This window comes from Phasianus colchicus, chromosome 12 (assembly GCF_987193195.1).
Source record: "Phasianus colchicus chromosome 12, bPhaCol1.hap1.1, whole genome shotgun sequence".
NCBI classification, from domain to species: Eukaryota; Metazoa; Chordata; class Aves; order Galliformes; family Phasianidae; genus Phasianus; species Phasianus colchicus.
In genome coordinates this window covers 1,078,309-1,102,862 of record NC_143447.1, presented here as the reverse complement: position 1 = coordinate 1,102,862, position 24,554 = coordinate 1,078,309, and the positions used below count along the sequence as shown (strand labels likewise).

At 45.3% G+C, this 24,554-nt stretch overlaps 2 protein-coding genes and 1 non-coding gene across 3 annotated transcripts; 2 read left to right on the top strand and 1 right to left on the bottom strand.

Annotated features, from left to right (window-relative positions):
- Positions 1–5,454: 5,454 nt before the first annotated feature.
- Positions 5,455–6,396, top strand: LOC116225556 (olfactory receptor 12D1-like). Its single transcript, XM_031588012.2, is given in 1 exon segment — positions 5,455–6,396. A coding segment is annotated over 1 exon segment (942 nt).
- Positions 6,397–11,831: 5,435 nt separating this feature from the next.
- On the bottom strand, positions 11,832–12,806 carry LOC116225548 (olfactory receptor 6B1-like). Its single transcript, XM_031588003.2, has one exon. It carries the CDS (start codon positions 12,804–12,806, stop codon positions 11,832–11,834), a length of 975 nt encoding a protein of 324 aa, XP_031443863.1.
- Positions 12,807–22,980: 10,174 nt separating this feature from the next.
- Positions 22,981–23,052, top strand: TRNAG-UCC (transfer RNA glycine (anticodon UCC)). Its single transcript has one exon. It is a non-coding gene; the product is annotated as a tRNA-Gly (tRNA).
- Positions 23,053–24,554: the final 1,502 nt, after the last annotated feature.

Sequence of the window (24,554 nt, the reverse complement as noted above, 5' to 3'; positions counted from 1 at the left end):
TGCTGCTGCTCTTCCCCCCTGCTACTTTTGCCTCAGACCTTCAAAATAGCATGCAATTGGATTGCTGCCGGATCCTGGTGGTGACTATCCCCGCTTTACACGATTCTTGCTTCTTTCCTATCTTTTCTATCACCCTCCTTCCCTTCCTGTCTCCCCGATTAGGATTTATAATAAACTGGTTGGACCAGCATTTGAACTGTTGTTTCTTAATCTCACGCCGGGTATACAAATATTAAAAGAACCTCCTCTCCCTCCTATAAATTGGTGCGAGACACCATCCAATCAATTCCTGGTCCACTGAGTGAGTAGTCCATTTGTCACATCCATGTGTCTCTTTTAGAGTCAAGGATGTCACATGGAACAGTATCAAATGGTTTGCACAAGTTTAGGTAGATGACATCAGTTGCTCTGGAAAATCCTTGATCTGTTTGTGGTGGTTGGAAAAAATGCTTAGACTGTGGAGGAGGATCATGTAACTCCTAGATTCAAAAAGGGTAAGAAGGAGGACACACTGAAGTACAGGTCAGTCAGCATGATCTCAATCTCTGTGAAGGTGATGAAGCAGCTGGACTTGAAATCCCATTTCCAGATATACGAAGTGCAAAAAGCCTACAGGAGTGCTGAACTTCAGTAAGGAGAGCAGCAGGCGAAGAACAACCCCAGCAACAGGACATGCTGGGGGCTGCTCTGATGGGAAACAACCTGTCAGAAAAGGCCCTGGTTGTCCTGATGGACCCTGAGTAGACCAAGTCTCAGCTATGTTCCTTTTGGGGCAAAGATCAGCTGCTGACTTGAGACGATCCTCTGTCTCTCCAGTATCTGATCCTACAATTACAGCTTGAAGCTTATCAGTGAGTCTCACAAACACACATAGTCTGAATAGAGAGTACCTTAAATGGAAATTGTTTGGAAACTGAGTTGAATAAGATGAAAGGACAGAGGGCACTGATCATAGAATCATCGATTTACCAAGGTTGGAAAAAACCTCCAAGATGATCCAGTACAAACATCCACCTAGGAATAATTGCATGCACCGGTACATGTTGGGGGATGAGCTGCTGGAGAGGAGCTCTGCAGAGAGGGACCTGGGTGTCCTGGTGGATGACAGGTCGACCATGAACCAGCAGCGTGCCCTGGTGGCCAAGAGGGCCAATGGCATTCTGGGGTACATTAAAAAGAGCGTGGCCAGCAGGTCGAGGGAGGTGATCCTCTACCTCTTCTCTGCCCTGGTAAGGCCTCATCTGGAGTACTATGTCCAGTTCTGGGCTCCCCAGTACAAAAAAGACAGGGATCTCTTAGAAAGAGTCCAGCGGAGGGCCACAAAAATGGTGAAGGGCCTGGAGCATCTCCCCTATGAAGAAAGGCTGAGTGAGCTGGGTCTGTTTAGCCTTGAGAAGAGAAGACTGAGAGGAGACCTGATCCAGGTCTATAAATATCTAAGGTGTGGGGGGCAGAGTGGTGAGGCCAGATTGTTTTCAGCGGTATGTGGAGACAGGATAAGGGGAAATGGCCGAAAACTGGAGCATAGGAAGTTCCGCTCCAATGTGCGCAAGAACTTCTTTACGGTGAGGTGACGGAGCACTGGAACAGGCAGCCCAGGGAGGTTGTGGAGTCTCCTTCTCTGGAGATATTCAAGACCCGCCTGGATGCCTACTTGTGCAACCTGGTGTAGGGAACCTGCTTTGGCAGGGGGGGTTGGACTCGATGATCTCTGGAGGTCGCTTCCAACCCCTACAATTCTGTGATTCTGTGATTCTACCACCTTCTCCACTAAACCATGTCCCTCAGTACAACATCTGAATGTTTCTTGAACACCTCCAGGGACTCCACCAACTGTATCCTGGGCTGCATCAAGAGAAATTTGACCAGGAGGTTGAGGGAGGTGATTCTGCCCCTTTACTCTGCTCTTATGAGACCCCAGATGGAGTGGAGTGCAGCATTGATTTCTGGGGCTCACAACACAAGAAGGACGTTGAGCTGTTGGAGTGGGTCCAGAGGAGGGCCACAAAGATGATCAGAGGGCTGGAGCACCTCCCTAATGAGGACAAGCTGAGAGAGCTTGTCCTTGTTTCTTCAGCCCAGAGAAGAGAAGACTCCAGGGGGATCTTACAGTGGCTTTCCAGGGCCTGAAGGGGATCAACAGGAAAGCTGGGGAGGGACTTTTTATAAGGGCATGTAGCAACAGACAAGGGGAAATGGCTAGAAAGCAGAAGAGAGTAGATTTAGACTAGATCTTAGAAAGAAATTCTTTACTGTGAGGGTGCTGGGACACTGGAACAGGTTGCCCGGAGAGGTTGTGAATGCCCTCTCTCTGAAGGCATTCAAGGCCAGGCTGCATGGGGGTGGGGCAACTTGGTCTAGTGGGTGGTATCCCTGCCTATAGCAGGGGGGTTGGAACTAGATGGTCTTAAGGGTCCCTTCCAATCCAAACCATTCAGCGATTCTATGATTCTAGCACTATGCGACTGTGTAACAAGTCAGTGTCCATTTTTTTTGTAAGCTCTCTTTAAGTGCCAAAAGGCCACAGTGAGGTCTTCCTTGTCCTCCAGTCTCTGGGTACAGTCTCGCAATGAGTTCCTCATCTGTCAGACAGTCCACCTGTCAAATTCTTATCTTTCCACTTTGGAGAGAAGGATGTTATGGGACACCATGTCGAAGGCTTTACTGAAGGCTAGACAGATGACATCAGTGGCGCTTCACCTTTCCACAGACAGTTATGCTAAAAAAAAGGGACAAGGATGGTCAGGCAGGACCTGCCTTTGTTGAAGCCATCCTGATTATGCCATATCACCTTCCCCTCTTTCATGGGCCCTAGCATAGCTTCCAGAAGGATCTGCTCCATGAGTCAAGGTGATGAAGTTAGGAGTGCCAATGAAGCTTCAACCTGTTTAAAAATAGTAGCGATAACTACATGCAGAATGGTGAGTTTCTCAGAAAGAGAAACTCTATTTTGTGTAATTTTTTTTTTTTTTTAAATATCATTGAGATGTAAGATGTAAGATGTAACTATATCAAAAAGGCAATAGATGCTGTTACTTTCCATCTTTCTCCTGAGACATCCACTGTGTGTCGATGTCTCTTACTTTTTTTTTCATTTTCTTTAAACAAAATTTTCTTTCTTGCAGATTTTTTTACCTTCTCAGATATGAAGATATTCCTCTTTTTCATGTTTTGACCTTACTGATGGTAGTTTGGACTACCCAGTACTGGAAGGACATTGCTTAGTGGAGTGGATGCAGTGGAAGAATACAGTGAAAGCATGGTGAAGAGTGATCTATCTGACACACGTGAGGGAAAAAGTCTGGGAGACTGGGTTTGTTCATCCTTTGGAAGGGAAACTTTCAGGAGATCCTGTTGCTTACTGAGACTACTTTGTGCATCATGAGTGTAGGCAGAGTGGAGGTAAATGCTTCTCTGGGGAGCATGGTGATACAATGAGAGGTGATGTGTAAAAGTCAAAGCATGAGAAATTTGGATTGAGTACTAGGAAATGGCAGGGCAGGGAGGGGATTGTCCTCTTAGACTCTACCTTTGTCAGGCCTCATCTGGAGTACTGCACCCAGATGTGGGGATCCCAGCACAAGTAAGACATGGAGGTGTTAGAATGGCTCTAGTGGAGACCATGATCAGAGAGCTCGATCACCTCTCCTAGGAAGGAAGCTTCCTCTTCTCCCCCCCAAATAGGAAATAATTTAGGTGTAAGTCTTTTTCTTTGACTGGATATGTTAATCAGTTCACTAGATAAAAGATTAGTCAGCATCTGTGAAATAGATGGAGTACGTTAGATAGAAATTAGATACAGAAGACAAAAAATGTGGTTAGGAGGAATAGAAATAAGTGATTAGATCAGCTGTGGTCAACTGAGAAAACTAGGCAGAACCAGCAGACGTTGTGTGGCACACCTTGATGTCATAATGCCTTTTCCCAGATGGATTTCAGTGCTTAAAAGCAGCAAGTAACATTTAAGAAACGAAGCATTGATTCTTGATAGAGGATAACATCTCTGACTCCTCCAGTGTAGGTGGCTGACTAACATTTTGGTGAGTCAAGAATATTGTTAGATCTAATGTTTCAAATGCCTTTTATTCAGTAGGTTATGCTAAAAGCATATTCAGCCATATACAATGAATTTTTTTTAGAGTGGATATGTATCTATATAAACTGCCTTATGCTACGTTTGCATTCTTTACATAACCATTTTAAAGAACATTTTGTTTGTTTATTGTTTTCATGCTAGAAGAATAAGCTAAAGAAGTCTGAGAAAGAGAGTGACTGGGATGGATGTATATCATAATGACTTTTAAAACCACGTACTCTCAATAAAAATATTTGGTTGAATGTCCAAGAAAGACTATGAAATGTGTCTATCTTTGTTTTAGCATCTTTGAAAAATTTTGGAAGCAATCTTTTTTTTCATTAGTTTTATTCATCAGCAATAATGGTCTCTTTCCTGAAAGCACAAAGAAAAACAGTCATCTTGCAAAATTTGCAGTCTGTACTGGAAGCCACAGATACCTGTGCACTAGTAAAATAATCTCAGGCCTTTTTTTTATCCTTTTCTTGTTTTCTCGTGTACGGTCAGGAATTATGCATAGTGCTAAGCAAACTTACCCAAAACAGAAAAGAAGTGAGAGCATTTTAGAAGACCAGAGATACTTTTCCTACAGCCTTAGATTTACCATTGTGGTGTTGTCAGGGACTGTACACTGACTCCTGTCTCATTCATGTGCTGTCACTCAACAAAAAGACACTGTTTAGCTCAAGTACATAGTTTAATAACAGAAACAGTCTGTGATCACATGCTAACACATCATCATCTTATACTCTCAGCAGTGTGCCAAAGAAATGATGATGTTTGTATGGAACCTTGTAGCACCTTTTGTTAGTTGTTTTTGAAAAAATCTTGAAAATTCTGCAATTTTTTAAGAGCAAAAGAACTATCTGGAAGTGATGGTGTACCTTAGAAAGGTGAAAGTTAAAATTGGCTGAAAGAAATGTAGGCACAGTAGTAGAAAGAAAGCATCAAGAGTGACTCACCTTATGAATCTTCATGAATTGTGAGTTAATGAAGCTTTGTTGACGAAATCAAAGGCTGTAGCGGGGAGCTACAGATAGGCAGAACTGAAAAAGAAGTGTGGCTGAAAATGAAGCAGCAGCAGCGTTTCATATCCTATTCTTCTGCTATGCACAGATGGAAGGTTTTAATATTTACTTCCTGCAACATTTTCATTCTTTGTTCTTCTTCTAGACAGAAAGAACACAATATAGTGACTTTTGTTCTTGTTAATTTCTCATGTTTCTACTTGATTTTATATTGGATTACATGTGTTATGTTTTCCTCTTTTCTGCATTTTTTGTATTAAAATAGAAGAGAAAAAAAGGAGTATTGTAATACCGGTATTCCTCACACTGTAAAACCTTGGCATTTTGCCTTTGATCTTTCTTGTTTAAGCAATGCTGAATCACACAGAGGTGAGCGAGTTCATCCTATTGGGCCTCACTGACATCCAAGGGCTACAGTACTTTTTCTTCATCTTCTTCCTGTTGCTCTACCTGACTAGCGTTCTGGGAAATGGTGTCATTGTGACCATGATCATATCTCAGCCCCGGCTCCACACACCGATGTACTTCTTCCTGGGGAACCTTTCCTGCCTGGATATTTTCTACTCTACAGTTACTGTTCCCAAGATGCTGACTGGTTTTCTTTTTGGGCGTCAGCCCATTTCTTTTGGTGGATGCTTGGCCCAGCTCTAGTTCTTCCACTTCCTGGGCAGTACTGAAGCTGTGCTCCTGGCCACCATGGCCTATGATCGCTACGTGGCCATTTGCAACCCTCTCTGCTACACCCTTGTCATGAACCCAAGGACTTGTCTGCTGCTGGCCATGACCAGCTGGTTCCTTGGTTTTGCACATGCCATGATGCATTCAATCATGACCTCTCAACTGAGTTTCTGTGGCCACAAGCACATTCATCACTTTTTCTGCGACGTCAAGCCACTGTTGAACTTGGCCTGTAGTAGTACCAGCCTCAACATGGCTCTTCTCAATGTTGTCACCACATCAATTGCTCTAGGCCCATTCATTCTCATCATCCTCTCCTACCTCTACATCATCATCTTCCTCTTCCAGAAGGTCAGGTCCCAGGAAGGTAGATGGAAACCCTTCTCCACCTGTGCCTCTCATCTCACTGTTGTGGCACTATTGTACATACCGCTGTTCTTCAATTATACACCACCGTCTTCATCCAGATCCTCTAAAAGGGACATGCAAGTGTCTATCATGTACAGTGCCATCACGCCAGCTCTAAACCCCTTGATCTACACTCTTAGGAATAAGGAGGTGAGATCTACTTTGAACAAAACGCTAGGCAGAAGACTTTTTCCAGGTGGAAAGTGACAAGGACAAGACTCATAACATGATTACTCCACTTCTCATATTTACAAGAGAAGAAGTCAAAAAAGATTCTGTCTTACAAGAGACTGAAGAATATTCACTATGTCACGTGGAAGTTAATTAGGAGTTGACCACTGAGATCTAAATTGAGAGATAGTCAAGACCTTGATGTTTATTCTGTCATTTTAGATGTCCTATAGTAACCAGTCTGATCTCTAACCTCCAGAAAAGATGTATGTGTGTCTCTTGCAGAAACTGAGCTACAGCAGAAACCCCCGTGGGGTTTTATTCTGGATAATAAAAGGAATTAAACTATTACCTAATAGCTTTGTTTAGAAAGCTGAATGAATCTCCTGTCATCCAAACACAGGGTGTTCCAAGTAAGCAAGCTTGCATTACATTTTTGATGTTGCTTAGACTGAGAAAGATATTGTCTACATTTGACTTGAGTCAACTCTTGTGAGACATCTGTATCTTTTCACTGAGAGTAAGGGGAGCCTTACTAATAAAGCCATATCAAAATGTAAATGTAAAAACAGTGGTGAACATGTGCAGCACATATTTAGACAACTATGAAGGCAGTTCCAAAAGTAACGCCAGGCTATATATGATTTCTTTGTGGTCCAAGCGCGACAGTCATCTCTCTTTCCAACTTGGTGTGCAGAATGGCTTTTGCCCACTGAAAGGCATGTGGGTTGCTCTGAAAGTAAAGCCTCCTGTTTCTTTCTGTGGCAAGTGCAACAAATAGAATGAGTATGATAACACTGTTTGATAAACTCTCAGCTACCAAACATTATTTTTCATTGTTGGCACCAGCATTAGCTATATATTCTCGACAGTGACGATTGAGAGTCTGTATGGTGTCCTCCTTGTAAAAGTCTGCATCAGTGGAGGTGACCCTGCTCCACCCACCATCCCACTGTGGTGAAAGAGCAATTGCATTGTGTATAACTTCTTTTGTATATTCCTTTATTATTATTATCATTTACCCTTCATTTTCAGTGCTATTAAAATGTCTTAATCTCAACCCATGCGTTGCTCTTTTTTCAAGTTCTCTACCCAGTGCAGAGTGTGGGCAGAGTGAGTGAATGACTGCGTGATACACAAGTGCCTGCTGGATTAAACAGCCACTGCTTATATTGGACTTCTCTAGGGTGCCATCTTGTATACAAACATTGTATACAACCAAAAAAAGTATGAATGCTCTTTCTAAAAGTCTCATTTCAATACAAAGGGGGAAGGTGATTTTCAATTTTCTACTATATGTCATCCAGCGTCTGTGTCCTGTGTCTCTGAGTGTAACATGAAGAAGTGAAGAGTGTTTGAGAATTCATTAAAAAAAAAAAAAAAGAAAATGAGTGAGATTCTTATTGAGCATGCAAGAATTTGGAGGGCAGTGATGGGAATGGAGTGGATAAGGGTAGAGGTAGGAAAAGGAAGTTTGGAATGATCTACATTTGTTTGTGGAACAGTTTCCACCTATCTGAAATTCACAGTCAATTTTCTTTTTGCTGATGCTTTGTCATGAGCACACTAAAATGTTTGGAAAAAGTATCTTTTGGCTCCTACTTAGAGCCAAATGATCTGAGCTTATGTCACAGAGCTTGTGGTTACTGCTTTTTTAATGGCAATATTGCTGCCCTGTAGTCAAAGGCTGTTGGTTTATCTGTTTATTTGACATAGCATCCAGCAAAGGAAATGCTCCTGTCTTCTGCAATGAAATTTGCCAGGAGTTTGGGGACAGTGACGGAGATGTACCAGACCTCAATGAAAGACAGCTGACTGAGAAAGAAATACATGGGTTTGCAGAGTTCATGGTTTGCTTTGATCAGGGAAATGATGAGCACATTCTCCACAACCGTTACAATGTACGTCAGCAGCAGTACTGTGAAGAGTAAAACCTTCAAGTCCATAAGGCCTGGGAATCCTTGCAAGAGAAACATGTTGATTTGAGTGGAATTCTTCTCCTCCATTCAGTGAAGTGTAGAACTGAGCATTGTATTTTAAATATAGACCAGGAAAAAAGAAAATGAATAAAGCAGAAGGGGGAATATTCCCACTGATATGCATTGCTTTTTGTCCTCTCACAGGGGCACCAGTGAGAAGAGGCTGTCTCTCTTGTGCTCTTTATTCCACCTTTCTACCCTCCCTCTGCAGGTATTAAACACATGGACGGGATGCCCCTGAGTCTTCTGTCTTCCACACAAACCATTCACTGCTCTTCCAGCCTCTCCTCGTACGCTACATCATGGAATCAGAGTGTGATTGAGCTTGGGAGGGACCACTGTCTTTCTCTTGCCTGGGGATACTCTCCTTGCTGTGGAATGGGCAGGTTCTCCCTCCTGTCTTTCCAGTGCTAAGAGATATGCTGAGGGCAGTGGACACTGCTTTTCTTATCAAAGAGGCTGACAATAGCAGCAAGAGAAAGCAAATCAAAGTCCCTAGTTGTGCTTCAAAAGTTTTTAATGAGAAGTAAAGAATGTAGTGGCACAGTATAGATTGGAATTTAAACATTTTCAGGACCTTGTGAGACTGAGAGAATGACCAATCCCTTTCAGTTATCAGAGACATTTGGGTAATGATGGCTTAGGTTTGTGAATAGTTTCATTGGTGTGCAGTCCCTAAGGATAGGGACAACCCATGTCTCCTTGAGTGGTTCCAAGCTGAACAGTAATGACAGATTGATATGAGCTAGGGGAAAGTCTTTGTGGGCAGGAGTCAGAGCCACAAGGTCATTTCCTACGCAGACCACAATCGTGGTTTTTTTTTTTTTTTTTTTTTTTTTTTTTTTTTAACCAATGTTAAGGCAATACAGAGACATTAATTACAGGGAGAAGTAGAATGGAGAGTCAGACTTTTCTCTCTCACGTTGGCCCTGAGAGGGATGTCTATAGCCATGTTCCATGGTGACTTGTCCATGCAGTCAATTGTCTTCCAACCAGGGGAGAGGGAAGAGAGTTCAGGTGAGGTAGCACCACAGAATGTAGGACTGCAATTACAGAGATGCCAAGCTCCTCTCCTTTGGGTGATCCACACTGAAACTGATCTGTTCTGCAGCTTCAGCCTCTACTACTATGCCACCAGCTTCCACGTCTGACATCATGGGCCAATGTAATAAAAGTGCAAGCATTACTTTCGGAGCAGCCCTCGTAGCTTTAATCTTGGGGAATAAAGTGTCAGTAAGTACATGGCATGCTGCAGTCCTGGTTCCAGCTGCAACAGAGTTTATTTTCTTCCTGGTAGCTGACATAGTGCTGTGTTTTGGACTTACAATGAGAAAAATGTTGAAAACATATCAATATTTATTTGTTGCAGAACAGTGCTTACACAAAGTCAAGGACTATTCAACATCTCATAGTGCTTTGCTGTGAGGAGGCTGGGAGTGCAGAAGAACCTGTGAGGGAATAGTATCAGGACAGCTAACAGAAAGTGACCATGAGATACTCCAAACTGTGTGGTCTTGCTGAACAATAAAACTGGGGGGGAGTACGCTGGGGAGGATGAGGGCACTCAGTAGGTGATGAGCAATTGCACTGCATCATTTAAATTTTTTTTTTTTTAATTATTATTATTATTTAGCTTTGATTTTCCATGCTGTTGAACTGTCTTTATCTCAACCCAGAGTTACTCTGCTTTTCATTCCACTCCCAGATCACCCTGTAGGCAGAATAAGTGAATGACTGTGTGATACTCAGGTGCACACTGCTAATAACGGATTTCTTTCAGGTTCCATCTTGTATACAACAATTGAATGCAATCAAAAAATGTAAATGCTCTTTCTAACAGACTCATTTCAATACAAAGGGGGAAGGTGATTTTCAATTTTCTACTATATGTCATCCAGCATCTGTGTCCTGTGTCCCTGAGTGTAACATGAAGAAATGAAGAGTGTTTGAGAATTCATTAAAAAAAATAAAATATAATAATTAGTGAGTGAGATTCTTACCGAGTATCCAAGAATTTGGAGGGCAGTGGTAGGAATGGAGTGGATAAGAGTAGAGAGAGAAAAAGTAAGTTTGGAATGATCTAGGTTTTTTTTTTTTTTTTTTGAAACAGCTTCCACCTGTCTGAAATTCATATTCAATTTTCTTTTTGCTGATGCTATGTCATGTGTACACTAAAATGTTTGGAAAAAGTCTTTCAGGTCCTACTTAGAGCCAAACAATCTCACCTTATGTCACCTAACAGACATTGTGACTATTGCAATGAAGATGAGAGTAGAAATAGAGTTTTTACAATTATAGCCTGGAATGGGGAAATATGGAATGACAAAAGAAAGGCCCCTGTTGAAATTAAAAAAAAAAAGTCACATAGAACACATGTGGAAGCATGTGCTAGAATCACTGAAAAATAGATTAGTACTTGAAATAAAGACAACCTTGTAGCATTGTAGACAGTATATTTTCCTTTATCTGTTGTATTTGACAAAGACAACTTTAACGTTGTTGAATTTCTAGTGATTCTGAGAACTGTGGTCCAGCGTGTGTTAAAAGTAGCTCATTTCAGTGCACTAAAAGAGCTAGGCAATTCCTGCAGTCCTGTGCAGGTGAGTGGAATGATTGCTGTTTATCCCCATCTCCCTTCCTTGCTAGTGGTGAGTACGATCATGAATTCCCAATGGGTGCCTGAATACATACACACACACACACACACAGAGCCACAAACAGATCAGCATAGATAGAAGGACACTCTATTTACAAGTCCCCTCATAACACAGACAGCGTGAATGCCTACCTTTACTAAGAGAAAATACCCTTTGTGAGCTTATCAGTCTATCTCCTGGGTCTCTACAGTTATGGTCTTCCGGGCTGCTGATCTTTTCAACATCTGTCTGGCAGAGTCCGTTCTGTGTACTTGGTAGCTGGACATTGGAGTCACGGGGTCTCCAGTGACTTGTTTTCCCACTCTGGTTGCTCCAGTTTTTGTCCCCAGCACGTCTGTAACTCCAGAATCTGGCTTTCAGGCCTCTTGTCATAATCAATGGCCTTATGTTCACTACCACACCACTTACACATATGCATATGCACAGATCAAAGGGAAAAACTTATGCTGGGAAATAGACAACCTATCTCAAGGCAGGACATTGTGCAAAGAAGTTGCAACCAGGCTTTTTCTAGCAATGCCCAAAGACAGGAAAGTAAACAACAGGCATCAACTGAAAAAAAGAAGAGTCTGTCAGGAAACACCTTAATTACTGTGTGGGTGACAGAGCAACGGTGGATTGCTGAAGAGACACCCAGAGAGTCTCCCTCTGCAGCGTTATTCAGAAGTCATCTGGTCATGGTCCTGGATAACTAGATACTAGATACTGGATGGTCCTTCCTGAGAAAGCAGAAGTTGGTCCAGTCCAAACTCCAGAGACCCCTTATGACCTCAAGGATTCTGTGATTCTCTGGAAGGAAAATAATTAAACAGAAAGGTAGGACAGGATGTGGTAATCAGGTGCAGTGGTTGACCAGACTTGCCACTTTGGACACTTTAGAGATAGTGATTTTTACGGAGAGAATTTTTTTAAATGCTTTCTTCAGTTCCTGATTCCTCAGGCAGTAAATGAAGGGGTTTAACGTGGGTGTGACAATAGTATATACAGCTGACACAAGTTTATTCATGTCATAAGAAGAGATTTTCTTGGGCCGTGCATACATGAAGAGAGTGGCTGAGAAGAAAATAATGACCACAGTTAGGTGGGAAGCACATGTGGAGAAGGCTTTCTTCTTACTTTGTGTGGTGGGGATGTGCAGGATTGTCGTGATAATTAATAGGTAGGAGACAACAGTGATAGAGAGGGGAACAAGCAGGATGAACAAGGCCAACACAAAGTCCACCATCTCTGCCATTGACATATCAGTGCAGGCAAGGTTTAGCAGTGGGCTGATGTCACAAAAGAAATGGTTAATAACATGGGAACCACAGAACTCCAACTGAGAGATGAAGGAGATCTTGATCAAGGACACAGTGAACCCGGTGAACCAGGAGAGAGCTATCAGACATACACACATTTGGTACGTCATGATGAGGAGATAGCGCAGTGGTTGACAGATGGCCACATAGCGATCGTACGCCATGGCAGAGAGAAGGACACATTCAGTGCACAAGAAAGAACTGAAGAAAAAGAGTTGGGTCATGCATCCAGCAAAGGAAATGCTCCTGTCTTCTGCAATGAAATTTGCCAGGAGTTTGGGGACAGTGACGGAGATGTACCAGACCTCAATGAAAGACAGCTGACCGAGAAAGAAATACATGGGTTTGCAGAGTTCATGGTTTGCTTTGATCAGGGAAATGATGAGCACATTCTCCACAACCGTTACAATGTACGTCAGCAGCAGTACTGTGAAGAGTAAAACCTTCAAGTCCATAAGGCCTGGGAATCCTTGCAAGAGAAACATGTTGATTTGAGTGGAGTTCTCCTCCATTCAGAGAAGTGTGTAGCCGAACACTGTAGATTAAACAGAGAGCTGGTAAATCAAGAAAACAGAAAAAAGAGGAATATAGGTTAGAGGTATGAACTTTAAAGGCTTATTTTTTCCGGTGAGAATTGAATAAAAGTTCAAAAGGTGGGTTAGAATTTTTGTGATTGAGCTTTATATGCCTGCCTTGTTGTTTTTCTCTCCTAGTGGAAACAACAAGACCTACTAAATTTCAGATGAGATGTAAAGCATCCAAAGTGAAGGTTCAAAAATAATAAGAATGCAGATGACTAGCATAACTGTAAGCATCCACGTAGAAGACATCTGAAGTACATTCTGATTAATCCCACCCCTGATTCCCTTGTACATCTTCATTTTAATTGTTTGCTAAATTGTTTTCTGCCTAAAACAGTTTTTTGCTCCTAAAAAAAAAAAAAGCAACCACATGAATATGACTAAAATAACAGAAATTAATATCACTCTCCAGATTACAGATGTGGGTCACAAAGATCTGCTGGACACTATGCTGCAAAACCAGTGCTGGAATCTGTATACATCCAAGGTTTGGGTAACTCTGTAGATTAGGATACACTTCCACATACCTTTGGTTCATTAAATTAATATTTACGTATTGTTTTTCTCTCCATTAACCAGATAGTACAATTCCTTGACTTTCAGTTAAAATGTAGACAATTTCCCTTTTCAAATCAAGTGAATTGCTTTTGAAAAGACCCAATAAAAATTAGGCCATTAGCAGCTCCACTGATTGCATTGCCATCATTCTGTTTTCAGAAAGGTAAGCGCAGCCTCAGCACAATGCAAAGTCCAGCATTTCTAGAGGAACATTTCTGACACTAAAATTCACTTTACAGTGATTTCTCTTAATCTATAAAGTCCCCTTGAAAGCATTGCCTCATTAATGTTAACATCAAAACGTGGATAATATTCCTGTTTTCACTTCACAGTTTTGCTTGAATATCAATGCAGTATAAGCTTCTATATTAAAATATAACTCAGACGTGAAACTGTTAAGCATGGAAATTTCAAAGGAGAATTTAGCATCTTTCTGTAATTGCATTCAGCAAACCAACCCGTCTTCTCATTTATGCCTGGTAGGAGTATGTGTAGACAATTTCTCCAAAATGAAACGGTGGTAACTGCGTGCAATAACTTACGACACTTAGTCTTTGTGAAGTTCACAAGCAGGGTGGAAGGAAACCAAAGCTTGAGACTTGTCATCTGAGAATCAGTCAGCTGCTTATTGGACCCATCTTCTGATTCATCTCCAAGCCTTTGTGTTCTTTTGTTACTGTTGAAATCATACATGGAAGAAAAATTGGAAATGTCTTATTGTAGTCATGGTTCTACAATTTTTGTTGAATCTCTGACAGTCTAGACCAGGCTGTGAATGATTTTGAATACAGGAGCGTAGTTCTACACGGAGGCTTTTGAGACCCTGTCAGCAAGCTTTCAGACCGTTTCCTGGGGGGTTTGGTCTCTGGAGAAATGGCAGCAAGAGTGACTCTTTTTTTCCCTCCCCTGCCATGTTAATCACCGCATTTGTGTTTGTAGGCAGTTCTCAGATAGCAGTGGCCCAGTAGCTGTTTCATGAGCTGGAAAACAAAATCCTTGAATCAATGACAGCTCTTTGTTGAATATACGCCGGCATTGGCTGAGTTGCAGATACTGTCTGTCCAAAGCTGTCCGTTCGGTATCTCTCTCCTACTCTCCCACACTGTTCCAGTCCTGCACCAAGGATTTGCATGGCAAATGCAGACTTTTATCAAAAGTTAATACCACCTTACATTCCAGAGAGCCTGGAGGTGATAGCTGGATATCACTGTCTCCCTGTCAAGAGAGTCCCCACCCCACCTCTTACAGCAGATTATGAATCTCTTCATATATATAAGGGAAAGCATTTGGAGACTAACAATGTCTCTGCTGAGCATTACCAACACAAAACTGCCTTTGATTCTTCCCTGGAAGCAATACAGAGGGGTGATGACTGAAATCCTCACTTGTGGCCAAATATGCCAGGTGGCATAAGATATACAATTTGCATGGTTCTAGCTGCCAATTACCACCATCAGTGTTTGTCTTCACAGAACTGCCCTTGCCTTTGTTTCCTTGGAAGCAGCAGAGAGGCCATCTTTGGAGTGAAACCAGCCTCTCCGGAAGGATAAGCCAGATGGCAGTGTGAGGCCAAGATGCTGAGAGTGCTGCACCAAATGTGCAGCCTTTGGTGTTCCATCTTTCAGGGCCTCTCTGAGGCTGCCATCGGCTGTCTCAATTGGTCAGTGGCAGTCCCATCTGTTGCCTATCGTAGGCGTGGCGACCTGGTTCGGGAACGGCACGGCGACCAATCCCAGGTCGCTCGGTCCATCGGCTCACTGACACCAATGTGGTGGACGGCAAATGGCGTTTATTGGCGGGAAAAACAGCCTTATATAACCTGGGCACTGAACGCTATTGGCTATCGGGAGGGGGACCCTGTCTTCCCGTACAACGCGATATCTTCTGGGCGCCAGACCCTCACTACCACACCCATCCACTGGGCTTTAAGTGCCACCTGTCCCTGAGAGTCCCAGGGAGCTGGTCAGCCTTTGCCCAGGGCATGTGATGATCCCAGCATAACTGGCTGAAGCATGTATTGGTGGCTGAGTGGTGAAGGCACTGAGATAGAAATCCTTTAGGATTTCCATACAAGGGTTCAAATATTATCACAAATCATAGAGAAGTTTGTGTTGGAAGGTACCATAAAGATCACCCAGTTCTAACTGTGCTCCTATGGGCAGGATTGCCTCCCACCAGATCAGACTGCCCAGGCCCCCATCCTACATGATCCTGGAGCCAGGAGCCATCCCTTCCCAGGCCTCGTTGATGGGTTGGCAGTTAAGGCAAAGGTATCCCTTCGCACCTGATGTCTTTTGAAGATAAGCGGTGTCTTTCCGTTATTTCTGTGCCCATGGCTGTTGCCTTTGAGTGAGTCCTCAACTCTCTGCAGCTTGGGGTCTTGCTGCTCTGCTGTCATTGTGGTGCTTTCCACTGTATTAGACCAGCAGCAGTATTTAGCTGTTCCAAGGGTTGTGGGGTAAGCAGTTGTGAAAGACATTGTTCTAAACTCACCTCCCCTTTTTTTTCCTTGTTTCAAAGATTGCTTCGTGAGGCCTTTTTGGTGATAAGGCCCTAACAGACAACTGCAAATTATCTAAAGAAGTGAGTGGTGGGTGTCACTGTGCCACAGTGCACAGTTCTAACTGTGCTCCCGTGGGCAGGATTGCCTCCCATCAGATCAGACTTCCCAGGGCCCCATCCTACTTGGCCTGGATAACCTGCAGAGATGGGGCACTCACTATTTGTCTGTGTGGTAACACAGCATTACTTGGTTTATAGATGTGTCAGTCCCCAATGGTTGCATAAGAAATCTCAGGGATGGGACAGAATGTGCTTTCCTGAGGTGGCTGTTCAGAGCAATGTCTGGGGATATGTTGCTTATTCCAGTGAGACAGACTCCTTAGCATCCCTGGAAAGATCATTCCCATCCTTGTCCATCTTCATGGAACATGAGGAATACTGTGTGTGGCATTCTGTGCATTCCCACTGATGTGCATGGCTTTTTGTCCTCTTACAGGGTTGCCACTGAGTAGAGGCTGCCTCTCTCGAGCTTCCTCTTCCTGCCAACCCTCCCTCTGCAGGTATTAAACACATGGACGGGATGCCCCCTGAGCCTTCTATCCTCCACACAAAGCATTCCCTGCTCTTCCTGCCTCTCCTGTTAGAACACATCACAGAAGCACAGAGTGGTTGAGACTTGGAGTGGCCACAGCAGGACATGTTGTCTTTCCCTTACCTGGGGATGGACTCGCTGCCAGGGGAGAGGGCAGGTTCTCCCTCCTCTGTTTCCAGTGACAAGAGGTAAGCTGAGGGCAGTGGGCACTGCTTTTCTTATCAGAGCAGGTGACCAACGACGTTAGGAGGAAACGAGGTCACAAGTCCCAAGCTATGTGGCAAAAGACTTTAATGAGAAGGAAAAAATAAAGTGTCTCAGTACAGAGAGGAAGAAACGTGTTTTCAGTTTCCTGGGAGGTTGAGAGAACGATCCATCCATATCTGGGATGGGTTCTCCAAATGGGATGATCCATTGGCTTCAGCAGATGAAAGTGGTGGGCGGGCGAGGCAGACACAGCCCGGAGCCCCCCAGACCAAGGGAGCCCCCAGAAGAGATGGGAACGCCCGCGGAGCTGAGGGAGCTGCTTGTAGACACATGCTGGGTAGTTAAGACCATTCTTCTTTCTTCTGAAATGTTTAGCTCCTGAATCACACTGTCTGACATCAGATTAATTCATCTGTCCCCAGGTGTCCAAAAGCCAAGTGGGAAGACCCAGTGTCTTCCAGTAGGCAGGATTTAGAGCCGTGAGGGTATTTTCCACATTCAGCATTTTATGTGGACAGATTATATGCAAGTATTAGTAGGGTTAAGAGTCAGGCCCAAGTGGAGAGTGTGATTGAAGGAATGGCTGCATCATTCCCTGACGGTGACCCACAGGTGGATTGCCCTGTTTTGCTTGGCGGAGATTCTATTAGAAGCCTTCAAATCTTGGTCTCCTCTAGTAGGCAGCAGTTCGAGCCATGAACAGATTTCCTATGCACATCACACTCACGGTTATGTATACAGATTCTATACATAGAGTAGTAAAGTGTAAGGCACGGGCGGAGAAGTGTGTGATCTATCAGATGTCCGCATCATTCCCTCAGTTTGACCCACACTCAGATTGATCTGTTTTCCTCTGCACGTTCATCCCACAAGCCAGAGGCCTAGGATGCCTTCTTTTGAGCAGGAGCACAGGGCAGTGTTGTCGCATACCCTGGAGGCTCTTTGCTCTTCTTCTCTCTCATGAGTTTCCTGAGATGGATGTCTACAGCCATGTTCCTTGGTGTAACTGACCACGTTTGTTATGCTTCATTCAGCCTGGGAAGGGAGCTCTTAGGTTGCGCAGTGCAGAAGCTGTTGGAAGCCATCAAATCTTGGTACAGAAGTGAGATCAAAGGGATACCTTTTGCGTCCTTCCACAAAATCGACCCCCACTCAAACTGACCTGTTTTGCTCAGCACATTGATCCCACTGTCCAGAGGCCTTAATGGCCTACTTTTGAGGAGGGGAAGAGGGCAGGGAGCCAAACCTTGAAGGCTCTTTGTTGTGGGCCACAGATCCTATTCCGTGCATTTCAAAGTACAAAGGCACAGGGGATTAGCCTCCCAGAGCACCTCTCAGTCATTGTGTTGTGGAAGAGTTGGGGAAAACCCTGAAGTGCAGGCACGCACAAGTCACGTAGCTGTGGAGTGCAGAGCTTCTGGACTCATTTCTGCCACATTCAGCACTGCTTTCCTCACCAAGGTCATTTCTAAAGTTCTGTGCGCCATTCACAAAATAATGTGCGCTTTTACTCATTCTGGTCCTTCTGCCATTCAAAGCATTGCCTTTTCATGGATGGTCCAGAACCTTGAGTCACTCATGTTGTATTGGAAAGGGCCTTTGGAGATGATCTAGTCTAACCCACTGTGTGTTATAGGCACGCCTAGACAAGGTTTCTCGGTGGGACACATCATCCTTTGTAGATCTCACCCACTACATGGAGTTTTCGTGTAAGTCGTGGCCCTAACTGCACCCCACTCCTTCAGTGCTGACTGGTTTACTTATTGGCTGCTTTTGTGAGGTAAGAGGCACGTGGCCACCAAATTGGAACTCCTCCACCTGAGAAGGGGCTGATGTGTCGGACACCACAAGTAACCTGGGGCTCTCTCTGATGACCTTCCCACACCTGCAAGAAATGTCGCCAGCAGTGTTGCTGAGAAGCTTCTAGGGCTGTGGAATAAGCACTGTAAATGGAGGGGAAGGAGACAGCAGAATTGGAAATGAAGCCTTCTTCCTTTCTACATCCAGGACTGTAAGGGAAAGATGTGCTGGGACAGATTTCTCCTCCTCCTTCCAGTAAGTCCGTCAAGGAGAGCTTTCTGAGGACTGTCATGGGTTATCCTTAGATATAAGTCCGTGATAGGGGGCACAGGCACCGGGAAGAAGAGAGGAAAAAAAAAGGTATAGACGGTTTGCCGCGACCCAGCCAGCCCCGGGCCACATGCGCTCCAGGAGAGGGGGAAGGGCAGAGAGCTAGCAGATAGTTTTAACGAAAAGAAAAATGAATGGCAACGATCTGAGGAGGAAAGGTAATCTAACTAAATCAAACAAAACGAGAGAGACAAGAGTATCAAAAAATGGGAGTCAAACCATGATAGTGCGAGGGAAAGCACGTGTTTTCTCCATGGTGAGCTGAGACGGCTGAGCCGGGCCAGACAGGGAGAGGCAGCTGCTCCGGGTCCTGTCTGCAGGTCCACCCCACTTCCTCTTCCTGCCAGCTCCTCCGGGGATGCCGCCCCCTCCCCTCCCATCAGGATGCTCAAAGAGTTCAAAACAGTAAACGGAACCAGAACATTAACTCGTTAACTCCCACTGGTCCACATGATGTTCTGATGTGGAATACTGATAACAAAAAAATCACGAAACCACAACAGGAACACACATGCAAGTGATACACAGAGTAGGTGGCATTGCCTTGTATGCGCTCTGATAAATGGAGCACACACTCAGACACTTGGGCTTGTGGGGATCTGTGGGGAAGTCTCTGGACTCTCAGGACGCGCTAGAGACATAACAGCACACCAATGTGGTTAAAGGCTATTAGTCTGCTTTATTGTTAAGCACTACTCTATTTATACATGTTAACAGAGCATTCTGCAAAACACTCTTTAACCGTTCACACAGGTGCTTAGCCAATCAGAGCCCTGAGATGTTCTTTCTTCTTCTGAAGGTGTCCTTGGTTCTCATGCCGCTTATCTTGCTCCGCAGCTGCTGCTCCGTGCAGTTTTTTCTTACGTTCCCACAGGGATCAAACCTAGAAACAGGTGTGTGTTTTCACACCCAGATGGAGCAACAGAGCTCAGAACGAGAGATAGAATGGGTTGTCTTGGAAGTGTCATCATACGGACAATGGGGAGAAGTGAGTTAGGAAAGGCATTTCTGATAAAGCCCTGCACTGAATTCACCAAAACAGGATGGATAGTAGCAGCCACTACCTTCTGTAGAATACACAGTGGAAGTCCTCCAGACCCCTTGCCTTCTTTCACCCAGCCTGAAGAAGTTCTGCTGTTTGGTGGGAGGCCTTTGAACTAATGACAATTGGGGCTCATTTTTGGCAGGACCTTACCTGGAATCCAGAGGGCTGTGCAACATCTGCAGAATGTTAAAGAAGGTCAACCACATGGTTTTTGTAGTTGTCGTGTTGTTGCGGGCTGAGTCATTGCATGTCCTCAGCACTGCCCTGTTTCCCTGGAATTGGGAAAGGATGTTTTCTGTGGTGTGAGCCCTCCCACAGGGTGGGACATGGGAAGTGTACAGGATGGAGTGCAGAGCCCGCAGTGAATTATGAACAAGAGGAGGGGCTTGGCCTGAAGGTTTGCCCCTGTATTCTGGCAGAGGGCAAGAGAGAGGAGGATGTCAGGAATGGGAATTGAGGCCGTGACTCCCAGGGATGCAGCCTCTTAGGCTTGGCCTGCAGGACTGCCCTATGTCTGCTTCCTGGTTGGACAAGCGTTCTCCCTTTTGCTCTGCGTGGGGTTGAGCAGGCTGGCTGGGGACGGCTCTGCTCCACAACCCCCTTGGGCCAGGTGCTAGTCCAAGCATCTGCTCCACGGAGGGCTCCACACAAAGGGAGGGCAGACTGCTCAGTCCCTGACCCTGTTGAAACTGGAATTTGATAGCCAAGCTTGGCGTGTCCCATATTTCCCTTGGGTAGAGGCTGAGTGCTTCGGCTCTTGTTGGGAAATTCTTAATGGCCAACAACTGCCCGTTACGTCTTTGTTTTCCAGGACTGGCCTTGTTACAGTCAGGCCTCTGTCTGCAGGTCTGGGAGGTGTCCCATGGGGCCAGGTGGGGCAGCAATGCTGAGCAGAGGTGAGGGTAGTGTCTCAAATGCCCAGGTCAGCTGGTCTTCTGGGGGGAAGCTGGGCTGGTTTGGAGCAGGACACTCAGCCTGCAGGAGGTGCAAGGCACCCCACAGCCTGGCAGAATGAAAGTTTGTCTTGGTTAGGAACCAAACCGTCGTTAGTTGCTTGGAAGGCAGCTGTGCTCACCACCATACCGCCAACACACCGGCCTTCTGCCCTTTGGTGGGGCTTGTTGTGGAATATCTGGCAAGGATGGGAAAGTGCTGACATCTAATGACTGTTGCACAGTAACAGAAGTAGTAGCTGAGGCTGGGAACTGCTAACCTTTGGAACTTGGCCTGGGAACCTAAGCTGGGAATCAGGGCAACCTTGAGAAATGCAGCTGGCATCCTTGAAAAACGCACCTGAGAGCCAGAGCTATCCTGAAGATACCATTGATAAAGGTAACTGAAGAACTTGAGGAATAACTTACCATCTGAAAGGGTGACAGTCTGAAAATTGAGCATGCATGCTAACAAGATGGGATTTGGCAACAGGAATTGTCTGCTCAAGTGGAAGGAATAGAAATTTGCTTGCGATAATACATTTCCTTTCTGAAACAATGAGAGATGTCATGATCTTTTGAATTTCTTGCAGGCAAAATAGGATTTGAAAGCACCTAATACTTACTTGGAAGCAGTGGGATCATCCTGCACTCCCTGGGGTCAGGGTTTTGAGTGCTGCTTCTCTTCTAGAATCTTTTGGAGCTGGTTGTTATTGCCCAGGGCATGGAATGATCCAGGTAGAGATGGCTGGAGCAGGTTGTTGTGGCCAGGTGGCAAAGGTGCTGGACTAGAAATCTGTTGGGATTCTCCATGCAGGTTTGAATCCTGCCAACTATGTGGGATGCAGTTCTCTTTTCTCTACAGGCAGTGTTCACACCGTGTGGGAATGTAAGAAAAAAATGTTCAGAGCAGCAGCGGTGGAGCAGGGGGAGCTGCACGGAGCAGCAGCTGCGGAGCAAGATAAGCGGCATGAGAACCAAGGACACCTTCAGAAGAAGAAAGAACATCTCACAGCTCTGATTGGCCAAGCGCCTGTGTGAACAGTTAAAGAGCGTTTTGCAGAATGCTCTGTTAACATGTGTAAATAGAGTAGTGCTTAACAATAAAGCAGACTAATAGCTTTTAACCACATTGGTGTGCTGTTATGTCTCTAGCGTGTCCTGAGAGTCCAGAGACTTCCCCACATTTGACACCGTAATGACACTGGCACACTGAAGAGCTCAGAGGGCTGGGATCAGGGACACAGAGGCTAGTTGGACGCTGGTAGCTAGCCTTGTTACCCACTGGTTGTTACTTGGTCCAGTTCCTGTTTCACATATTCATCAACGGCCTGGAGGAAGGATAGATTGCATCCTCATCAAGTTTGCTGATGACACAAAGCTGGGAGGAATGGCTGACACACCAGAATGCTACGCTGGCTTTTAGCAAAGTTTGGGCATGCTGACGAGAGGGCACATTAAAGGGGGGATGGTGAGCAGGTCGAAGGAAGTTGTCTTCCCCATCTGCTCTGCTCTGGTGAGGCCACATCTGGCATGCAGTTCTGTGCGTCCCACTTAAGAAAGATGGGGGACTACCAGAGAGAATCCACAGAGTTCTACAGAAATGACTGGGGGCGGTGGAAGACCGGAATTTCCAATTGAACATGGGAAAGAACTTCATTACTCTGACAATGACAGAGCACCTGGAACACGCTGCTGGGAGAGGCTGTGCCGTCTGCTTCTCTGGAGATTTTTAAAACCCATCTGGATGCTTTCCTGCACAGCCTACTCTAGGGAAGTTGCTGTAATTGGGTGCTTAGACGTGGAGATCTCCAGAGATGCCTTGCAGCCCCACTGATTCTGTGATTCTGTGAGAAAGGGCCATTGAGGAGTAAAGGTCCTAGAGAAATCCTGTGAACAGATTGCCCCCATTGTTGAGAGGGAAGGGAAAGCACTTCCCTGTTTGCTCCATGTCATACTTGTGTTGTGCTTCTTTGGTGCTGTAGCTTCCCAGTAGGGTGGAATTTGTACAATACCTGTTGGAAAGGCAGAATGAGAGAGAAGTTGCAGCAGACGGAGGAAGTGCACATGCAGAGGGCTGGAAGGAGGAGGATGTGGAGTCTGTGAGCTGGAGGAGCATGAGGAAGGTTGCAGGCAGCTGCGTTGGTGGTATAGTGGTGAGCATAGCTGCCTTCCAAGCAGTTGACCCGGGTTCGATTCCCGGCCAACGCACACCAGCTTTTCTTCTGCTGGCATCTAAATTGTGCCCTGCTGCACCTGCGCAGCTCCTCCTGCTCCCCAGGAGGCCATCTTTCTCGCCCTGCAGTTGAGTACCAGCTGCCCTGGGACATCAAAACATCCATTCCCCTCCTCAGAGCCCCAGTGCTGCGGGGTTTCTTTCCCAGGACACCCACGTGAGGGTGATGCTGAGGACAGTTGGGGGAGGTCTGTCCTCTGGGTCAAAGGCCCAGAGACCTGTCTGTCTGATCTGAATTCACCCTGCCTCGAGTGAATAGAACGTTCTCTCCATCCTCCTCCACACTTTCCATCTCTCCATGCTGGCTGGTCAAAGCAACTGTTTCTTCTTCTTTGGAAGGGATGCTGATACTTGTATCACGCTCTATCTGCAGAGCACAGTATTATTTCCTCAGTAGAACTTGTGCTTGGCAACAGATCCTGCAACACAGTGTAACTGGGTTTGACATACTCTTTTGCACAACCATTATCACATTATCAGGATTGCAAGTCTCAGCATCCCTGTGTGAACATAGCCAGTGCCATACTGTGCCAAGGCCTTAGCATTCTGGAAACATTCTGAATATTTCTGGCCACGTATGTAGCAGTGTTCATGCAAAGAAGGATGTGAGGCACCCTCATTTGCTGCAATCAGCAGCATTTAGTCAGAGTGGTTGAGAAAGAGGGGATTGGGAGGCAAATTGGAAGCATTTCTCCGGTTGTGAAAGAAGATCAGGTTTGTGTCCTGAGGTCCAGGAGAACCTCATGACGTCCAACAAAGCCACATGCAAGGACTTGCACCTGGATCGAGGAAACCCCTCCTACTAACACAAGCTGAAGGATGAAAGGATTGAAAGCAGCCCTAACCAAAAGGACTTGGGCATACTGGTGTGTGGCTGCAGCTGGACATGAGCCAGCAATGTACCCTTGCAGACCAGGAAGCCAATATCCTGGTCCAAGCAGTGTGGCCAGCAGGGAAACGGAGAAGATCCTGCCCCTCTGCTGGGTGCTGTGCTGTCAGACCTCACTTGGAGTGCTGTGTCCAGATGGGGAGTCCTCAGCACAGGAGAGATGTGGAGCTGTTGGAGCTCTTCCAGAGGAGGGTCACAGAAGTGATTAAAGGGATGGAGCACCTCCGTATGAGGAGAGGCTGAGAGAGCTGGGGCTGTACAGCCCAGAGAGGAGAAGGCTCCAGGGAGACCTGATAGTGGCCAGGCAGCATGTAAAGGGAAGCTACATGAAGGAATGAACACATGGATAAGATTCGCCTTGAGCTTTTTCTTCTCTGTGCAAATGAATCCCTGCTCTCCCAACGTCTCCTTTTATAAGAGTCTCTGAATCGCAGAACGATTGCTCTTGGCAGTGTTCTCTGCGGGACCTCTTCTTATTTTGCCTGGGGATGGCCTTGTGGCCACAGGACAAGGAATGTTCTCCCTCCTCTGTTTCCAAAGAGAAGAGAGAAGCTCAGGATGGCTTCTGTTGCAGAGCAGTTGCCAAAA